The sequence below is a fragment of the Odontomachus brunneus genome, unplaced genomic scaffold (genome assembly GCF_010583005.1).
Source record: "Odontomachus brunneus isolate Ranch 3 - 2012 unplaced genomic scaffold, Obru_v1 Obru_scaffold_050, whole genome shotgun sequence".
NCBI lineage: Eukaryota > Metazoa > Arthropoda > Insecta > Hymenoptera > Formicidae > Odontomachus > Odontomachus brunneus.
Window position 1 is genome coordinate 302,706 of NW_022639500.1, and position 18,047 is coordinate 320,752.

Consider the following 18,047-nt stretch of genomic DNA (forward strand, 5'->3'; position numbering starts at 1 on the left):
CTCTCTCTCTCTCTCCCCTCTCTCTCTCTCCCCCTCTCTCCCTCTCTCCCTCTCTCTCTCCTCCTCTCTCTCCCTCTCTCTCTCTCTCTCTCTCTCTCTCTCTCTCTCTCTCTCTCTCTCTCTGTTTATCTATCTGTCTGTCTATCTGTCTCTTTCTAAGCGAATTGGACAAATAACAGCGATTCTATTAAAATAAGGATCTTCCGAGTAATTACCGTAAGACCGGATTACGTTGTACAAACTACAACGGTAACAATAACGATGAATGCGCGCCGTGACTATTATACGGAGAAAACACTAAGGATATCATTTGCCTAAATGTGATTGTCATAACCAAATATTAATGTTACTTCTCGTCCATACAAGATGGTTGTAGTAATACTCTGAAAGTAATACATTAACCTTCTAACTATAAAATATATGGATACAGCAACCATAGTCATTTTCTCTGTGTAGGCGTTATATAATTTAATGTCTTCATATGTAAGAGGAACTCGACAACTACTCCGCTTTCCAAATACTCGGCCAATTGTCCTAGTCGATTAATTAACGTCACGTGATAGCAGAAAACCTCCCCCGTCCTCGTTGAGATGCAAATTAATCCCTACTATAATGCGACCTAATTTACTGTGACGTGAACACGCGAGGACGTTGCAAAGAGCGCGATAGGCGAGTCTCGCGATAACACAAAAAGGCAATTTTCATCGATGGAGATTCGTTGTTAGTGAATTAGAATAGACAGTTACTGCATGCTGCGCTGCGGTGATGTCGCAGTAATAATAGACCGATCCTTCCGCAAGGGCGTAAACGCCAAGCGGTGGAAAGTTAGGAGCCATTTTATATTATATTTCCTTTATGGAGACGCTAATGAAAGTAAAGCGCGGAAAATAGTTGAGAGAATTAAGCAGGAGATACTTCAGAGCGGGGCATTACTGTGATATCGCGTAAAAGCCAATTAATTGCAGCATACTTTTAGACAGTTGCGCTCGTCGATTTTGAACCTTTGACTCCAATAGTAGCATTGTTCCATTTAAAGTACATGCAATTTTCGGCGCAACCAAAGTTTTCAGGGAGATGAGCAATATACTCCGCACGTAATGCATCACGCGCATACACTTGCCGCGCGCGAACAGCAATACTGCGATGTTTAAACGAAAAGTAGCAAGTACTTTCACCCCAATATGGTGACTCTGTAACTTCTTCTAAGAGGATAGGAACTTTAAGTCGAAGACACGCCTGGAAAAGCGCCAAGCCAGCTACGACACGTCCAATCTTTTCCTCGTCGATTCAAATTACGGCTTCGCGGCAGCGAATGCTTATTACGCACATTAGAGATAGCATGTTCGGGAAATACGCCGCGAAACTTTATGTTGTTATCGCAAAACTCACCCTAATATCATCCCGACGGTCATACAATTCTGATATTACCTGGCATTAGTGAAATTTCGCGTCAACGAATATTTAGAGAAGCATGAACAAGAGACAGAACGTCGAAAAATTCTGGAAAGAGGATAATGTCCGGAGCAAATTTTCGCCCGAAATAAATTCAGCACCGCGGACTGCTTACTACGCGAGTGAAAAAGGAAACGCAGACTAGCCTTGACGTGTCGTGAACAGATGAAAAATGTAGTTTTTTTATTAGACACACATTTTTCCATCCGAACTATCAAGAATTGGCCATGGAGGCAAAAATAACTCAACCCACATAAAGTACGTTTCGAGAAAAATGAAGATAAAAATTTGGTACATAACTTAAAAAATACAAGTAGCATTGAGGTTCTTCGCAATCGTTCAACAAATCAAGCATAATCAAGCAATTTTCTTCTACTTAAAGATATTTATTGACAAATTTAAAACCTCTAAAAATGGGTGAAAAAATAAAATTAATAAAAAATAGAGTAATTAGTAGAAAATAAAATCCGTTTTCTAATTAATTTTATGTTTGGAATTTTATTGCTTTATGTAGAAAGATGTGTGAGCTTACCACTGATAACAAAAACTCAAAAATTATAATTTTGTGGGTTGGAACATTTTTGCACAATTGTGACCACCAATTAGTGTTCGCCCGACTTGATTTCCCTCCCGGCGCTTTCGGCACGGCGATTCCATCTTGCCCGCTGATAAATCGTCTATTTTTCTTCTGACACGTTTAACTGAATTTCAGCACCGTCCGTCCAGATAGTGGACGCTCTGGGCGAGCCACTGCGGGACAAGTACTACGAGGCCGATAGCACCATCGAGCTGCTGTGCGTCGTACGGCACATAGCGATGCAGGTGCAATACAGCGTCGTCCAATGGCTGCACGGCAACAGAGTTTTGAACTACGACACGACGAGAGGCGGTATCAGGTGACACGAGCCTTCAAACATTGCATACTTTTTCCGGCCGAGATGAGAATCTGAACGTCTCTCAGTCAATTTATATCGCGTTATCCTCGACTTGACCTCGTTTGCTGATATTAAAGTAATTACGTATATGCGGGCAGATGATGAATTTACGCACAATTTTCACGTGAAAATTTCGCGAAAAGTTCGGCTCGATGTGTCGAACCGGGTTAACATGTCCTCGCAATGCCGCGCACGCGGCACGAGATCATGAAAGTACAATTGCGGATCAGTATTCTGATGATATTCCTCGCAACGATACGCTGTCCGAAAGTCGTTCGCACGCAAAAATTGTCTTGAAACTTAATGACTGTATTATTCGAAATCCGGCCGCTGCGAAGTCGTTCTAACTCGAAATGCTTTTCGGCAAATATGAGAAACGCATAATCTAAACGGCAGACAAACTTGGCGCGCGGTTATACGCGAGCAAGGTGTAATTAATTCAGGAAACTTTTCCTTGTTTGACAAGCATTTACGTACAGTTGAAAGACTGTGTCAACTGACAGAAATGGCCTGGCAGAAAGTCAAATGTAGATCACGCGCACATAATTCTCGCTTCCACCGTACGTTTCACCGGGACGTTTCACGAAATGTTAAAAAATACGACTCACTGCCTTTTCTCTCTCTCTCTCTCTCTCTCTCTCTCTCTCTCTCTCTCTCTCTCTCTCTCTGGTCGCGGATTATATATTATTATAGATTCCTGCAACTTCGTCGGAACAGTAGAATTTCAAGGGGTCGATTCTGAAGCGTAAGAATTCATTATCCGCGATCCGTATAATAGCGGAGAGATTCGCCGGCTCGTTCAGCTGTCGCGCTGAATAAAACTCAGACGGAAATAAGAAAAAGAGAGACGGAAACGACTCGCCGTCGTTCATATTAAGCCTCGTTAATATATAGCTCGTTCCACATCGCGCAGGTCAATGAGATACGGATATAAAACATTCCATTATGCAACCTATTCCGGTCGCATGCGCGCCTCGTTCGAGTCGGAAAATTTCGTCAAAGTCCGCAAGAAAAAAGCCACAATCCTACGAAATTTCGTTTCATTTGCACGTTGTCGCGCGTATCCGCGTTTATCTTCCTCTCGTCGCTCCCTCTCCCTTTCCTTGACATCGCTTTGTTAAGTATGACAAATGATATGATCTGTCATTTTGAATAACGCTCGCACAGCTACGATTTCAAAAGAACGAAACGGAACAAAAGTTTGACATCCGCGTTCGGGTAAATAGTAACGTATCCCTCCTGTGTCTTCGGTATCCTGTTTATATTACCGCTATTAAAAACCGTCAAATTTCAGAATTTATAGAACAGAATTATCCGCTTGGACAGAACAGAATTTATAGAACGGCGCAACGCGCGAGAGAGCGAGAGGGGCGAATCGTATTTCACGGTGGGAGTCATCTCTCTTTTGCATTTTATACCTTATACACCTGTTAAAAATATGCACGCGAGATATAAGGGGAAGCGATAAATATTATACCGGCACGCTTTTGGGAAAATATTCACGGTACACGACAAATTTATAGCGTTGCTGAAATGTCTCGCAACGCTGATTTAGAACGGGGAATGTCATCGCTTCCGATGTGCCTTCTCGTTCTCGGATAACGCAAGAATCCCCGATGGGGTCGAAAATACGTGACGGTGGAGTGCCCATACGGAGTACATACGGTGGTGGTGGTTGTTGACAACAGTCGCGAGAGTTAGGAGGGCGGCATGTCGACGAGAGAAAGGCTGTGCCGTGTACGGGGGAGGCCGGTTTTCGGTCGGGACCGTCGCTTCTGTGGGCCCGCTCTGATAGTAAAGTTAGGCGCCGGTGAGACACGGCGGAACGGTAAATGGAATTAGTTTGCGTTACGCGCTTCTGTACATACGGACGGCCGTACATACACACAAGGTCGTGGGGATCTCGTTGCGAGAACAGAATAACGTCCCTCTGCGATCCACCCGGCGAGCGCGCAGAACTAAATATTCGCCGCCCGAGACAGCAATGCAATATTATCTAACGCCCTTTTTAACTTTGTTAAAGCGAAAGAATTGTCCAATAAATCCAAGAGAAAGAGAAAGAGATAAAGGGATAGAGACATCCAACACTCTTTTAACTCAGTTAAAGAAAAAAAATAGTCAAATAAATCCACGAGGAAGAGAGAAAGGGAGGAGAGAGAGAAAGAGAGGAGAGAGAAATAAAAAGGAAGAGACGAATCGGTGGAAATTTGTTTTCGCAGATTCGAGTCTCCGTTCTTTAAAATATAAAATAAACGGATACACTATCTCTGGATTTGCTCCTTATCGTGCTCTCATCGTACTTTAATCTCTCCGCCGCGAAAATTTCTTTTTTCCGCGCGCCATTCGGTGTTTAACCCGTGAAAGTTTATCCCGGCTGCACTTTTACACACAGTCGCGCGCGGATATTATTCTGTCTCTCCCTTTCTCCAGTTCGCCCACGTGGGACGTATGGCCCTGCGCGGACCGCAGACCGTAAACGTATCGCATGAAGCCGCTGCAGCGCTCGCTATTTTTCGCAGCATAGCGTAGCTGAGCTGAGCTGAGCTCGTAGCGGCGAGCAAGCGAGAATTATTGCTATCTCGCTTAATCTAACCTTTCGTTTAATTAATCACCCGACGTTGACCCGGCTTCCCATAATTTAACGACGCGTCGCTGACGGCCTCGCGCTTTTAAGTACCCCATTGTCGGCTCGCTCTTTTTACATTGACTCTTTTTGCAAAAAGAGCGGACAACGTTGCGGCATTCCGTGGAAAACTTCCGTTGGAAACCGACAAAAAAAGGAAAGCGGTACTTTTAAGCGCGAAATTCCCACTCTTTAAGTTCTTCCTATTTAAAATTGTATACCCGGCATCGTCGAAATTGCGCCGACGCGCGTCCGATATTTTAAGGTGCAAAAAGAAAATATAACATTTCACTCTGCCAATTACCTCATTCCTCGTTTATTTTTCTCCGTTAAAAATATAAAATGGCATATTCTAGAGCGCTCGGTTTTCCAATGAGATCTCTCACGAGCGTGGTTGTATCGATGTTACACACCCCGCGATGTGTACGCATACACGTCCTGTACTTATAATTAGTCCTCGCTAAAGCAACAATACATAACATCGGTCCGAGTATTAACAGTTAATCGAGCCGGCCGCGAATGTGCTATTCAATTTGAAGCCAATGTGACAATTAATTTATTGCGCTTAACATCGCATTTAATCCGTTAAATTACGCTGGAAAGACTCTTGACGGCGCGATGCTCATTAAACGAAAGGGAGCGCCGCACGGCGGAAAATAGCATTTCATGCGGTGTCAAATTACATTAAATTTTCGGGGCCGTAATTAAACTTCCGGCTGCGCGACGACGACGACGACGACGTAGCGTATTACGACGACGATAGTAATTCACAAAGCCCGCGGTCACAACTGACCGGCGTTAAATCGATTTTCCGCGCCGTCGAATTAACGTTATGTTTACGATCTGTCTTAATATATCCGCAGTGTGTAGATTTAACCCGACCCAATCTTCGCCTCGACGAGAGGGGGACGTGCCGCCCGATATATTAATTATTTTTCCATCAAACGTTCGTCCGATTATTAAGCGCGATATGAAATTAAAGGAAAACGAGAGACAGCCGCGACGAATCGGACGTGGAATCGATACTCGCCGTGATGACGGAAGTGTCAGACGAAATAGAATCTTCGAATCAGATTGTTTCGCCTCAAGTTCCACAGTGGCACGTTATTCAAACGCACCGGAGGCGGAAAGAAATCGGGGGAATAGCGTTAGACAGTGTTTTCTTCGCGTAAATATCACAAAACCGCGTTATTAAATAAAACGCAGGAAAAAAGGAAACTATGCACAATTATTGTCACTAATACACTCAGAGAAAAAATATATGAAAAATAAGAGATATTTATACGGCGGTTACTAACAACACATTCACTTAAATTTAAATTTTTAAATAGAATAAACCGTTGCTTTCATGAAAAGCGACGGTTTTAGGAAAATATATATTTTTCTGCTTAAAATAGACTTGTTCTCAATGTAAGAATATGTATATACTGATATAAGTGCAGTACCCATCGAATAAATATTTCTTACTTTTTAAATATTTTTCTCGCAATGTACATTTTATGACACAAAACGCGTAAATATCACGAGACCGCGTCTCACTAAATAAAATGCAGTAAGGAAAAGAAATTTTCGTCGTTTATACACTGAAGAAAAATACGTGAAGAATAAAAAGATATTTTTTTTATTCGATACTAACGACATATTTACTTAAATCTAAATTCTTTGGTTTAATTACACGGAGAGAATATTATAATTCATTTTCATAGAAATTCTTTTCAATTTTACTATGTTTTCAGTAGTGCAAAAATAGACTGTCAGTAAAGTCCATCGAGCAACATAGTAAATCTCACTGGAAATAGAATAAACTTTTTAAGCACATTTCACATTTCCTAAAATATAATATAGCACATATGAGATGAAAGTATATAGAATTACAGCAGAATGTTGATTCAATTTCACAAAGTTCTATAGTAACTTTTACTACGAAATTCTCTTCGTGTAGAATAAATTATTGCTTTTATGGAAAGCAACGACTTTAGGTTAACATATTTTTCCATTTGAAAGAAATGCTTTCCTCTAATGTAGAAATATGCATACTGGTACAAGCAAACATGTAACAACCATCGAATAAATATTTTATATTTTTTTCAATATTTTTCTTTCGGTGTACGTATTCAGACACAAGATACGTATGTTTATTTATTTCGATTTTTTAATTGAATTAAAACCCATAATAGCTAGGCAGTTGTGTTTTAGCCGGAAATTGAATCAAATCCTTGAAATGCGGCCTTTTGCACGCTTAGAGAGCGAGTATCGGTGTGCATGAAAATGAGAAACGGAACGTAATTAGTTCGGCAAGTTGTTATTTCTAATTCGAACAATTTCGCCGCACAAAGTTGCCGCGCGCGTACGGGCTGCAACAGATTGATTATTGAACTCTGCATACTACAGAGCGAATGAGTTCGGCCTGCACCCGGCAAAAAGGACATTCGCCGTGTCGACATCGTGTTGAGTGATAAATTACTAGTATTATAGAGTACCGATGCGTTTCGCCCGAACGCTCAGAGAATAGAGAAATAGCTGATCGCTTATACAGAGGTGAGACGACAACCGCATCAATTAATCGATCAAAACAATATCTGACGCGCGTGCGATTAATCATCGTTATTCTAGCTGCGTTAAGCAACATTATGCATTATCAATTTTCGAGCATCTCGAAAAAGAAAGAAGAAAGAGACAAAAGAAATCACTAGATCTCCTGCGAACGTATCTGCGCGAGCACGGAAGGGAAAAAGCAAAAAGCTCGGATTTCGCCGTTTGCTTGTTACGCGAACTCTCATCGACGAGAAATAAAAGAGAAGCGCATTGCATGGTTTCTAACAGGATTATAAAAAAGTATGGGCTCCTGTACTGTTTCTGCTCCTCCTCTTACGAATAAACAACGTGCAATGTGAAACGCACAGCGGCGTATAATTATCGCGCGTTCCGCAACTCGGCCAATTGCCATTTATCATCGCATTAAAATTACACGGACCCGCACATATGGCGGAATTTTCAGTCGGTAACATTAATCCTATTACTTAAGCCGGCACGACTTTATTCGCGAGTGCAATAATTAGCGATGTTGTTGGAACCTTTTGAACTGTGAAATTGGGACGGAAAATATTTGTAGTGCGGTAATCGTAATAATAAAGACACAGCGGTCCGCGCGAGCGAGCGTACACACGGAGCATAAATATTCATATTCAACTTCGCGCCGAATCCCGCGATTTTCCGTATCCGGTAATTTTCCCGGTTCTGATTTACGGTAACCACTTACCGGCGTCTGCTTCGCCGCGTCCGCGTGTCCCTGACTCTCGAACCGATCGTGAGAGGAGAGAGGAGGACCTCTTAGAAAAGTCGCGCGTTAGCAGGACGCAGACGTGGACGCTCGAGGTCGCGAGTAAACGAGCGATGGTCCGCTGGTGTTCAACCGGCCGAAGGTAACGAAAGCGACAAATTGCGATGAGGGAACTTTTTCGATTAAAGTCCCGCTTAGCTCGGCGCGATCCAAAAGCCCTCTTCGTTCGGCCAGAGCGAGTTTCCACCCTCGGCGTAACACGCGAACCGGCATAAATAAAAGGGCACTTGTTACGTGAGGCTTAGCAAAGGGCGAAGACGCGGCTTCGGAAAGGACGCGAGAGCCTTTGTCACCCCGGCGGGATCTCGCGTTAATCGTAGCACCGTGTCGAACCGCACAGCTGCAATTGCGACGAGCATGTGATCGCATCGTCGAAAGCCACGACAACGACGCTTTCGAGCCGCGCTGGAAAATCCCGGACGGTCGCCCTCCAATTAAACAAAGCGTCACCGCAGCGTCATTCGGCTCCGCGATTGGACCTCGTTTTGCGACAATCCTCCAGATTGTCGATCCAAACGCGTCCCTTTGTCGCGAATTTTGTGCTGCCCCTCCGATGTTCTTTACGAGCTCGCGGTAAGTCGTTACGGCAGAATCACGCCCGTAACGTCTGCAGACGTCAAAACGTAAAATAACGGTCATTTTTTCCTCATTTCTTTTTTATTAAATAATACGTTGAAAGCCGCGCGCGCTCTCGCAGGAGAGGGCGATATAGGAGCAAATGTCCGAAATGAAATCGCTGTGAAAGCATGCGCGCGCTTTTGTTTCACGGCAGTGTGCCTTCTGTCGCGTGCAAAACGCGGAAAGGAGAAGCTAAAAATTCTCGCTGCGAAATATTTACCGGACGAACCTTTGCCGCCCCAGCCGTCAAATAGTTTCAACGCCCTTGTCGACGGAGTCGCCGAGATTGTCGGCGAAATTGAGATAAATCTTATAATCGCCAATTTTAACTTCTCCTCTCTCTCTTTCGTACTTGCTTAACTGAACGCCATCGTGATTACGTTCAATGCGTCTAACTTTGAAATATATCGAGAATATAAGAAAATAAAGACTTGTTAAATGTAATTATAGTTTGAAACAGTTAGAATTAGCTGAAATATTAATAGGTTCAGCGAAAATTAAGACAGATGCTACAAGAAAAGTGTACACGGAGAGAATTTTATAGTTAAAATTATTATATATAGGAATAAATCAAGTGATTCATTATCTTTTCCTATGTGCTATTTATATTTCAGAAATTGAAATGTGCTATTCAAACACTTGCTAGCGAAGTCAGCTATATTTCTAGCAAAATTTAATATACGGGAAAACATGATAAAGATATCAATTGACTAAATATGGTTGCCAAAATATTAATGTCATTTTTTGTCTATACATAAAATGGTTGTATTAATCATAATATGCTGGAGGTGGTACGTTTCTTTACCGCCTGCATTGAGAAAAAATACCTGGAGATTTATTTTGCGTGAGATGAAAATTTATTTCACATAAATACACTTTATTTCGCAGAAATAAACTTCACAGAAATAAACTTTATATCCCATAAATAAAGGTTCAAGTATTGTTTATATATGTACGTTCCTCAGCAAAAAAAAAGATAGACTTTATTGACCGTCTATTTCTGGATTTTTATAAATAGAGAGTAAAATTGAAAAGAAAAAGAATTTATATGAAAAGTAAAAAAGACTATAATATTCTTTCCGTATACAATGCATCGTATACTCACTGAGTGATATGAGCATTTAATCCTTTCGCTATTAATTTTGCGTTTTTAAAGGTATAATTTTCCTTCTATTTTCAATTCATTAAATACATTGATATAATGTAGTTCTAGCAAAAAGAAGTGAAAAGTCTTATGTTTAGCGCTAAAGGGATAGAACCGAGACACTGCCCTACAGCACAAATATCCAAAATATATCCGAAAGACGTCTCAGAGATATCACACATCTATATGGTTGGTCCTATTGGAATTTTTGGGAAGGAATGTTTTGCTGTAATTGATAACTAATGTTTTCTGAACGTTTTCTGAACAAAAAAGCTGTTTTTTCGATGAAATAAGGTTATTATTGATGATGGGGAAAACATATATACACACGAGAACATCATATATATATGTTGGTAGCGAAAGGGTTAAAGAGACGATCGCCTAATTGTGCCGCGCAGTTATTAGCTGTCACTCTCTCTCCGTATTTACCGTTTTGCCGCGGCGCACCACTTGTGCACTCTCCGCTCGTCGTGAAACGCCCGCTCGAACGGTTTTACTTTTTTTTTCTCCCGCCGTTTTCTCACAAAAATAAGAACGTCAAGCGCGCGAGGGCAATTTTCCGCGAGACGTCTTGCAGTGTGCAGTTGTACCGAGAAACTTTCCTTCCACGCGCAGAGAGAGGGATATATTTTCGTCGGCAATTAGCGCGCTTCGACGAACCCACGCTGCCGCAATTCTTTCCGCCGGGAAAAATGCGGTCTTCGGAAAAGGACAGCGTTCTCGTGGCAAAAATTTGACATTCGCACGTCGCGCCGTGATCGTGCCGATCGCGAGATGAATAAAAGATACGCGTGAAAGGGACGCACCGACAAAATTCAAAGAGCATCATCAAATACCACGTTGGCGGGTCGTTTTAAATTTCGCGATTTTAAATTTTGTGCTTTTCACTGCCGCCGATAGCGCGAGCGGCGAAATCACGCGTATTTTTCTGCGAAATATAATCTCCTACGTAAGCGATATATCTAGCGGTCACGTTATCCTACGTATCTCGTGTATTCGGAGGAATGAGCGCGCAAATTGTTAGCAAGACTGAAATATTTAATTCGAGGCGGCGTAGGGAAAAGAAACGATCGGTCAATATAAAGTTATCAAGATGCTTCGTCGACAGCGCGAGTGCAAATATTTATTTGACGGTCAGAGCTTATTATTCAACCCATTGTTCGCACGAAGAACAGAGCGCTCTCGCGGAAGCTGATAATTTCGGCTCGATTTGCAATTAACTCGACTGCTCTCCCGCGTAAGAAAGCTGGCATAAGAGCGCGCGAATGAAGCGCGCGAGCGACGAGATAAAAAAGGCGCCAGGAAGAAGAAACGATTTAGCCGTGATGGAGCGTCGGTGATTAGTTAGGACAAAGAAGTAAGGTGCAGGGGACAGAGAGGAACAGGCAAAATTGAGGAGTTCTCGTTAGCCTGCCTTAGAAGATCCTCGTGCGTCTCGTATTCCGCTGAGCGATTCCGCTTCGCTCTTAATTTCGTATGGAACTGTTTTCGCGTGAATATCATCGCCGACCGGCCATGCCACAAATTGTCGCTTCAATATTCCTCGATATCAATATTTCTTTAATCCGCCGTTCGGAATTAATTGCATTTTCGAAGCGAATGTTCGCGATTTTTGCTGTGAAACTATTTAATTCTCAGCGCCGCCACGCACGATCACCGAAAATACGTCATCAGTTTTGAATTCGTGGTGATTCGCGAACATGCCGATTCCGATAACGCCGCATGTAACGGTGTATGTATGTATGTATGTGTGAGAAAGAAAGGTGTGGGGGGGAGGGAGGGAGGAAGAGAGAGAGAGAGAGAGAAAGCAACGCGACACATGTGTATTCGTGTTACTTTACGTGCACGTAGTGTCGCCATGGCACGGCACGAAATAGTGCATGAGAAATTGTCGGATGGCGAACTTTCGAGGCATTAAAATTTCAACGCCCTGCGCATGTTGTAGCGTGAAAACGGACCTAATGGAAGAGGGGGCCAATTCAACTCTCAGTATAGCTAAGGTTGGACCTATGGATAGCGGAAACTACACGTGCCAGCTCACCACCATGCCGGACCAACCCGCCACGGTTCACGTGCACGTTCTAAACGGTGAGAGTGAAAATCTTTTTGACATTTCTCTACTGTGTGTGCTTCTCTTATTTCATCGTGAGCAAGAGGAAAATATCTCGCAAAATTAACGGGAAAACACCTATGGTGCGCGCACGCGATCGTTTGAATCGTTTGCTCGGGATTGCTCGCACTTTCGAGACGCGATTTTCCAAGTCTAAATCTACTTTCTTCCACTTACTCAGCCGTCGAGCCTGTGCCGTAGATCGACTGTCGCGCGACGCTTAGCTTCTGGATCGTCAACTTCAAAAGAGACTCGCGGGATTCTATCGAATTTCTGAAAAACTTTTATTGAAACTAATACTCTATCATAGTAATTATAATTATATAAAAATGTTTATCTGTCCTGTATAAAAAGAAGCATAACATTACATGGAAATAACGCACATAAGAAAATTAAAGAGAGTACCGCAGGTCTCATGAAGTTGACAGTCCTGCAGCCGAGCGCAGTGACCATCAATCACGAGGCTCGACAAGTGAACGGGAGAGGTAAGGAAAAGAAAGTAGACATGTAGTCTTCGAAAATGTCAATAATTCCGAGTACTGGCTTAGATCGGCAAAATGCACGGAATCAACGATGTATTAGAAATGTCCCGTATTAGAAATGTTGTAATAATTAGAACTATTGATAATTGGGACCCGATAATATCACTTTGTGCAAACCAAATAACTGAATCAGAGATAAATCTGATTATGATAAATATCTAGTCGAACAGTTTATTCGCGTTATTATAGTGCGAGACGTGTCGCCGAAACTATTCTGCTGTTTCCTTACTTAACAGTATTCTGAATATTTTAAAGTTGAAATTTGTCATAAAATACGTTTCGAAAATGCTCGATGCGTCTGAGACAGTGTCGGAGAAACTTGTCTCCGACGATGCGGTGGCTAACGACGCTAACAAACAGACTGGCAACAGTTCCCCACAAGGGGAATCGTGTTGCGAATCTTAAGTAATTCAGAAATTCACAACATTCACCGATGCGCGATATTCGCGCTTGCTCTATTACGACATCTGCGGACGAAACGTCCCGTAACATACAGCTCTCTGTTTCTCCCACACAGCGCGGCTGTAGACTCAACGGCTATTTATTACTAAAGTACGTACTCTCGCAGCATTTAATATTTATCTTAAACTGTGCTCGCGAATGCGCCTAAAAGTCTTCCGGTGTTTGACTCCTACGAGGAAGTCCGGCTTGGAAGTTACCGGTAAAGGGTCGTTTTCTTAAAACGTTCCCGCACAAGGAACTCCCGACGCGACGAAGAAACTCAGCGCGCGGGTCGAATCTTCTAACTGAACGCGAACTTTGCGCGGTTACTTTGATGTCGCGGTTTCCTGACGGAGACTAATCTCTGTCGAGTTTTCATCATCGTTCATTATTCACGCGACCGGGAATACCGCGAGACGAAAGTAAAACTGAGAAGTACTGTTGAGAAAAAAATGAAATTTCTTAAAAATAAAAAAATTAAATATATAAAGAAACCCTTGCAAATTTCCCGTCAAGACGCGGCGTTTTCGCGAGTTTTCCCGACGGCACGGCCCCGAGACGCGGGAGTATGTGTGTCACAGCGAGAACATTTCTATCTCGTGCAGATAACAGGGAGATATTCGCGCGACAGAACCGTCGATGACGAATCGTCCCCTAATGAAGCTCGTTCCTCTCCGCGGTATGCGAAAATTCATTCATAAATTCCGACGTTTCTCACGGCGTACGTGTCTACATCTTCGCCGCGGAATTGTACGCCGCGGAATTCGCGCTCCCTCGAGAACACCTCGTGTACAAAGTGACTCGCGCAAACGTCATCTCGATTATCCCGCCCCGGGTATAGCTCGATACATGCTCCACGCGGTCTTAGTAGAAATCGAATTATACAAGATGTTTCCGCGATATTTGCATCGTGTCGCTCAAGAGCGCGCGCGTGTTACAACTGATGTTCGACGAAGACAACTTAGTCGCGAGGAACTCGCGGTGCGTCATACACTGAGAGAAAAATGTATGATATTTGGAACTATAATGGCATAGTAAAAATATTATAGTTAGGAATATAATTTTTATAGTAAATGTTACCATAATATTTGTAATATTTACAATATAAGTATAGTATAACTGACCCGTGTAAAATTTTTACCAAGAATTATAATTATTTGAAATAAAAAATATGGTAAGGTGACAAATATTGAATGGTAAGAGAAATTAACTATTTTATATAGTCAATACAATTGGAATATTTGACAAATATAGGTATATGTAACTATATTCCCAAAAGGTGCTTTACCATATATATAGAGTAATAAGATGGTGACTATAAATTTGTGTTCATTCTACTATATCTTCGTGTTTAGATGAACTATAAATATATGTTTGAGGCCAAAACGAACTATAAAATATAGTGAGATTATAGTTATTCCAACTATTTTTTTCTCTCAGTGTACGAGGAAAAGTTCGCAATTATTTCGCCCTCGCTCCCTCTCCCCCCTCCCGTCAATCTCTATGTATCTCGGATATATTCTGAAATAACTTCGCACTAACGGACACTTTATCTCGTGTACGTGCTTTATCGCGTGTTTTCCCAAATACCACGTTAAGTACGCGCGCTTCGGCTCAGTATCGATCCCGATTCTCAAATTCGCGCGGTACGCTACGCTCGCAGAAGACACAAGTACTCAGTCGTATTTCGACCGCACTGGGAGAAAGATTCACGATCCAATGAAAAATTAACGAACGGATATTTCGTTCCAGCAACGTATATCCGATCGTTTTTCGGGCCATCCGATCAAGTTTCCGGTCAAATTGATCGGAAAGTTCGGTCGGATACTTACGACCGTTTGTTAATTTTTTATCGGATCGTGGACTCTTCTCTCTCACAGACCGCCGTTTCACGATATATCCGAGGCTCGCCCGACGTCGGGCAAGAAAGTGGTCGCGAGCGTTTCCTTGTGAGTGTACGTAACGCTGTTTCAGGAGAAAGCTTAGCAGAGCTACATCACAGCGGCGAGCGAGCCGCTCGAGCGGGTGCCGCCGTTAGCTTGCCGTTGCTCTTCCTGGCCGTGGCTCTGGCCCGATCGAGCCAGGTGCTCAGATGAAGACTCGACAAGCTACCTCGGCTCGCACGAGAGCCTTCGGCTGGGCGAGAAGGCGTCGTAACGATGGCGAATAAATGGTGCACCGCGACGCCGAACGAGACGCTGCCACCAATGTACACCGCACGGACTTTTCTATTATCATGACTAGAGCGGACACGAGGGCCAAAAAAGGAGTGTGTGTTAACATATTGCGTTGACTTAAGATGGGATTAGGCGGAACAGAGGCGGTTGGCTGCGTCGTCATGGAACGTTAATTCTAAACGCGATATAAGTGACGTTTGATGCTCGAGAGAGAAAGAGAGAAAGAAAACGCGTGCGTTTTGCATTACGAAAGAATACTTTCGTCAATTCTCAGCGCGACTTCACTCGAGATTCGAGTGAACGTCTGATTTTGCACGAGAGCCAATGAATGGCTGGTTGACATCTCCAATCAATTAACTCGCGACTAGATAAAAAGTGATGATTTCACACTCAAAAGAGGAAATACTTGAAAATGTATCTGCGGGATATAAAGTTTATATTCGTCGAAATAAATTTTACCTCACAGAGGTAGACTCTGTTTCACAGAAACGAGCCTCTCTTTCTCAATGCATGCCCACCCACATTAAGCAAAAGGAAATAGTGTATTCCTTTATAACAGGAGTAAGTACGAATTCAATTGTAATTTATTAACGAATTGCGTGCCTGTCTCATTTTCAGCGATTTGTCCCGATCACTGCGTAACGGCAACTTCCAAACACGCGCATAAGAGTCGTTCTACATTAGTTACAAGTCTCAAGGTCGCAACAAAATTGACCAAACACAGTCAATTCTTCTTTGATCGTAAGAAAAACGATCGACTGTGATTGGTAAATTTTCTTACGACCTTGCGATTTGCAACTAATGTAGAACCGGCCTAAACGTTCTTGCGACTCGATCGCGCCACGCGTGGTCGGTCTCGATTGTCAAGCGCAACATACGCCGTTCAAGCAGATGTACTCATCGTCGAGCAAATTATTCGGTCATCACGGAGCGATACGACGACGTTGTTAATATCGACCGCGCCGTTCGGTACGCTTTAGCCGGCCCGACGTTAGCATCTCTCTCTCAAAGCATAGTTATCCCAAACGCGATCCCAGCCCTCGCGACTAAAAATGACCAAAGCTACGGTAAGAGCATAAATCTATGTATCAAATAACCAATAACGGTAAACAATAAAGATTCGAGGCGCGAACTGCTGACCGAGGTATCGGAGTGGTTGGTATCGCGTATCACTATGGCTGTGATAATCGAGACAAATTGCACCGTTCAATTCGACCCCCATCTATCACAATTCACGCCATTAATATCTCGCAATTTTCCGCACGCTCGTCGGGCCGTTTTTAGCGCGGTTAGCAGACACGAGGATTCGCAAATTCCCCGATAACACACGCAGGATCGCGCGCGAGCTCTTATCATCGTGTCCAATATATTATCGATAATGCATAAGCAGTCGATTTACGGGACGACGGAAAGCGTCCATCATCGAACACGTCACCGTAAACTGTCACCTATCGATCACGGCTGTCTCGAGTATCTCGAGATTGTTGTCAACAGTTTCAATTAGCGGACAATTAAGATAGCAATATATCAAAATACAGTGTGACCGACGCGTATATAATATGCCACTATCAATTAGATCACATCGTGACCGCGATGATTTTTAACAGGAAATGCAAAGGGACAATGCCGCGGTTGGAGCAGACAGACATCGAGTCGACTGCGACTACTCGCTAATATCGGTTCTCTCGGGCACACAATGCCCTTCCTCGTCGTGACAGGTTGTTAATATTGTATATTTGTATAAGTTTCATTCGTCAAGGTACATCCAGACGCTGTCTTTCAGCCCGTGACACACATGTATATCGAGAGGCCAGCGCGCGTCACTTTTCGTACGGCGAAACACGAATCGCGTTTCATATCCTATCGTTACGGGAGAACGAAAAAATTTTAATCACGCGGCTCGTTAAGACACCTGAGGTCTGAATGTACGTTGCGGAGAGATGAAGGTACGCTTGTCTTTCATGCAGCCAACCAAATCTCCACGCCGCGAGGTTTCACGGATCACGCGCTATAATACATAAATTTAAAGCGAATCTAATGTTTCCGCGAGAGGAAAACGAGATCACGAAATATACGATATGCATTTTACAAGAATTAGCCTTGTCTTGTTTTGTGTCTCATCTAATTGATTTCAGAAACAGCCGGAAAATTATCGTACGCGCTCATTCAGGTAAGTTTCCAAATAGCTCGCTTTAAAAACCGCAATCCTAAACGATACTCTTGGAAGAGTAGATTTAAAAAGACGGAATTATATATATTTTTTAGGAGAACATCTCCTAAAATGCATAATAATATAATTATTGTTTCAATATAATTGAAACAGATGCAAATACATAATAACATAATTGTTTCAATGGAAATTGTTTCATAATGGAAATGCATAATATAATATAATCATTATTTCAACATAACAAGCAAGTAAAAACAAGTGAAATATGAAAAATAGAATTATGCAAATAATAAACATGCACTTGTCTCTATTAAGGACACAACTCTGTGGTGAAATTTAATTTAAAAATTTATATTTCGCTAAATTCATATCTCTTTCCTTCAAAGTAATTCACACAAAAATTTAAGCAATATTACTAATTAACTGCTGTAAAATCAACGCTTTCACATATTAGAATTTTTCATTACAATTGAATTGTAAAATACATCATAAAAA

The 18,047-nt window shown here is 42.5% G+C and overlaps 1 protein-coding gene across 2 annotated transcripts in view; it reads left to right on the plus strand.

The window, feature by feature from the left end:
• The window catches only part of LOC116845230 (limbic system-associated membrane protein-like), a 184,981-nt gene extending 167,505 nt beyond the window's left edge, over positions 1–17,476 (plus strand). Inside the window, exons 6-8 of one of the 2 annotated variants that reach the window (XM_032817668.1) lie at positions 2,165–2,348; positions 12,058–12,200; positions 15,180–17,476. In XM_032817668.1, coding sequence (XP_032673559.1) covers positions 2,165–2,348; positions 12,058–12,200; positions 15,180–15,301 — 449 coding nt within the window. In that variant the 3' untranslated portion in view covers positions 15,302–17,476. The remainder of the gene's footprint in view (positions 1–2,164; positions 2,349–12,057; positions 12,201–15,179) is intronic. The other variant, XM_032817669.1, reaches the window with a different exon arrangement.
• The last annotated feature ends 571 nt before the right edge of the window (positions 17,477–18,047 follow it).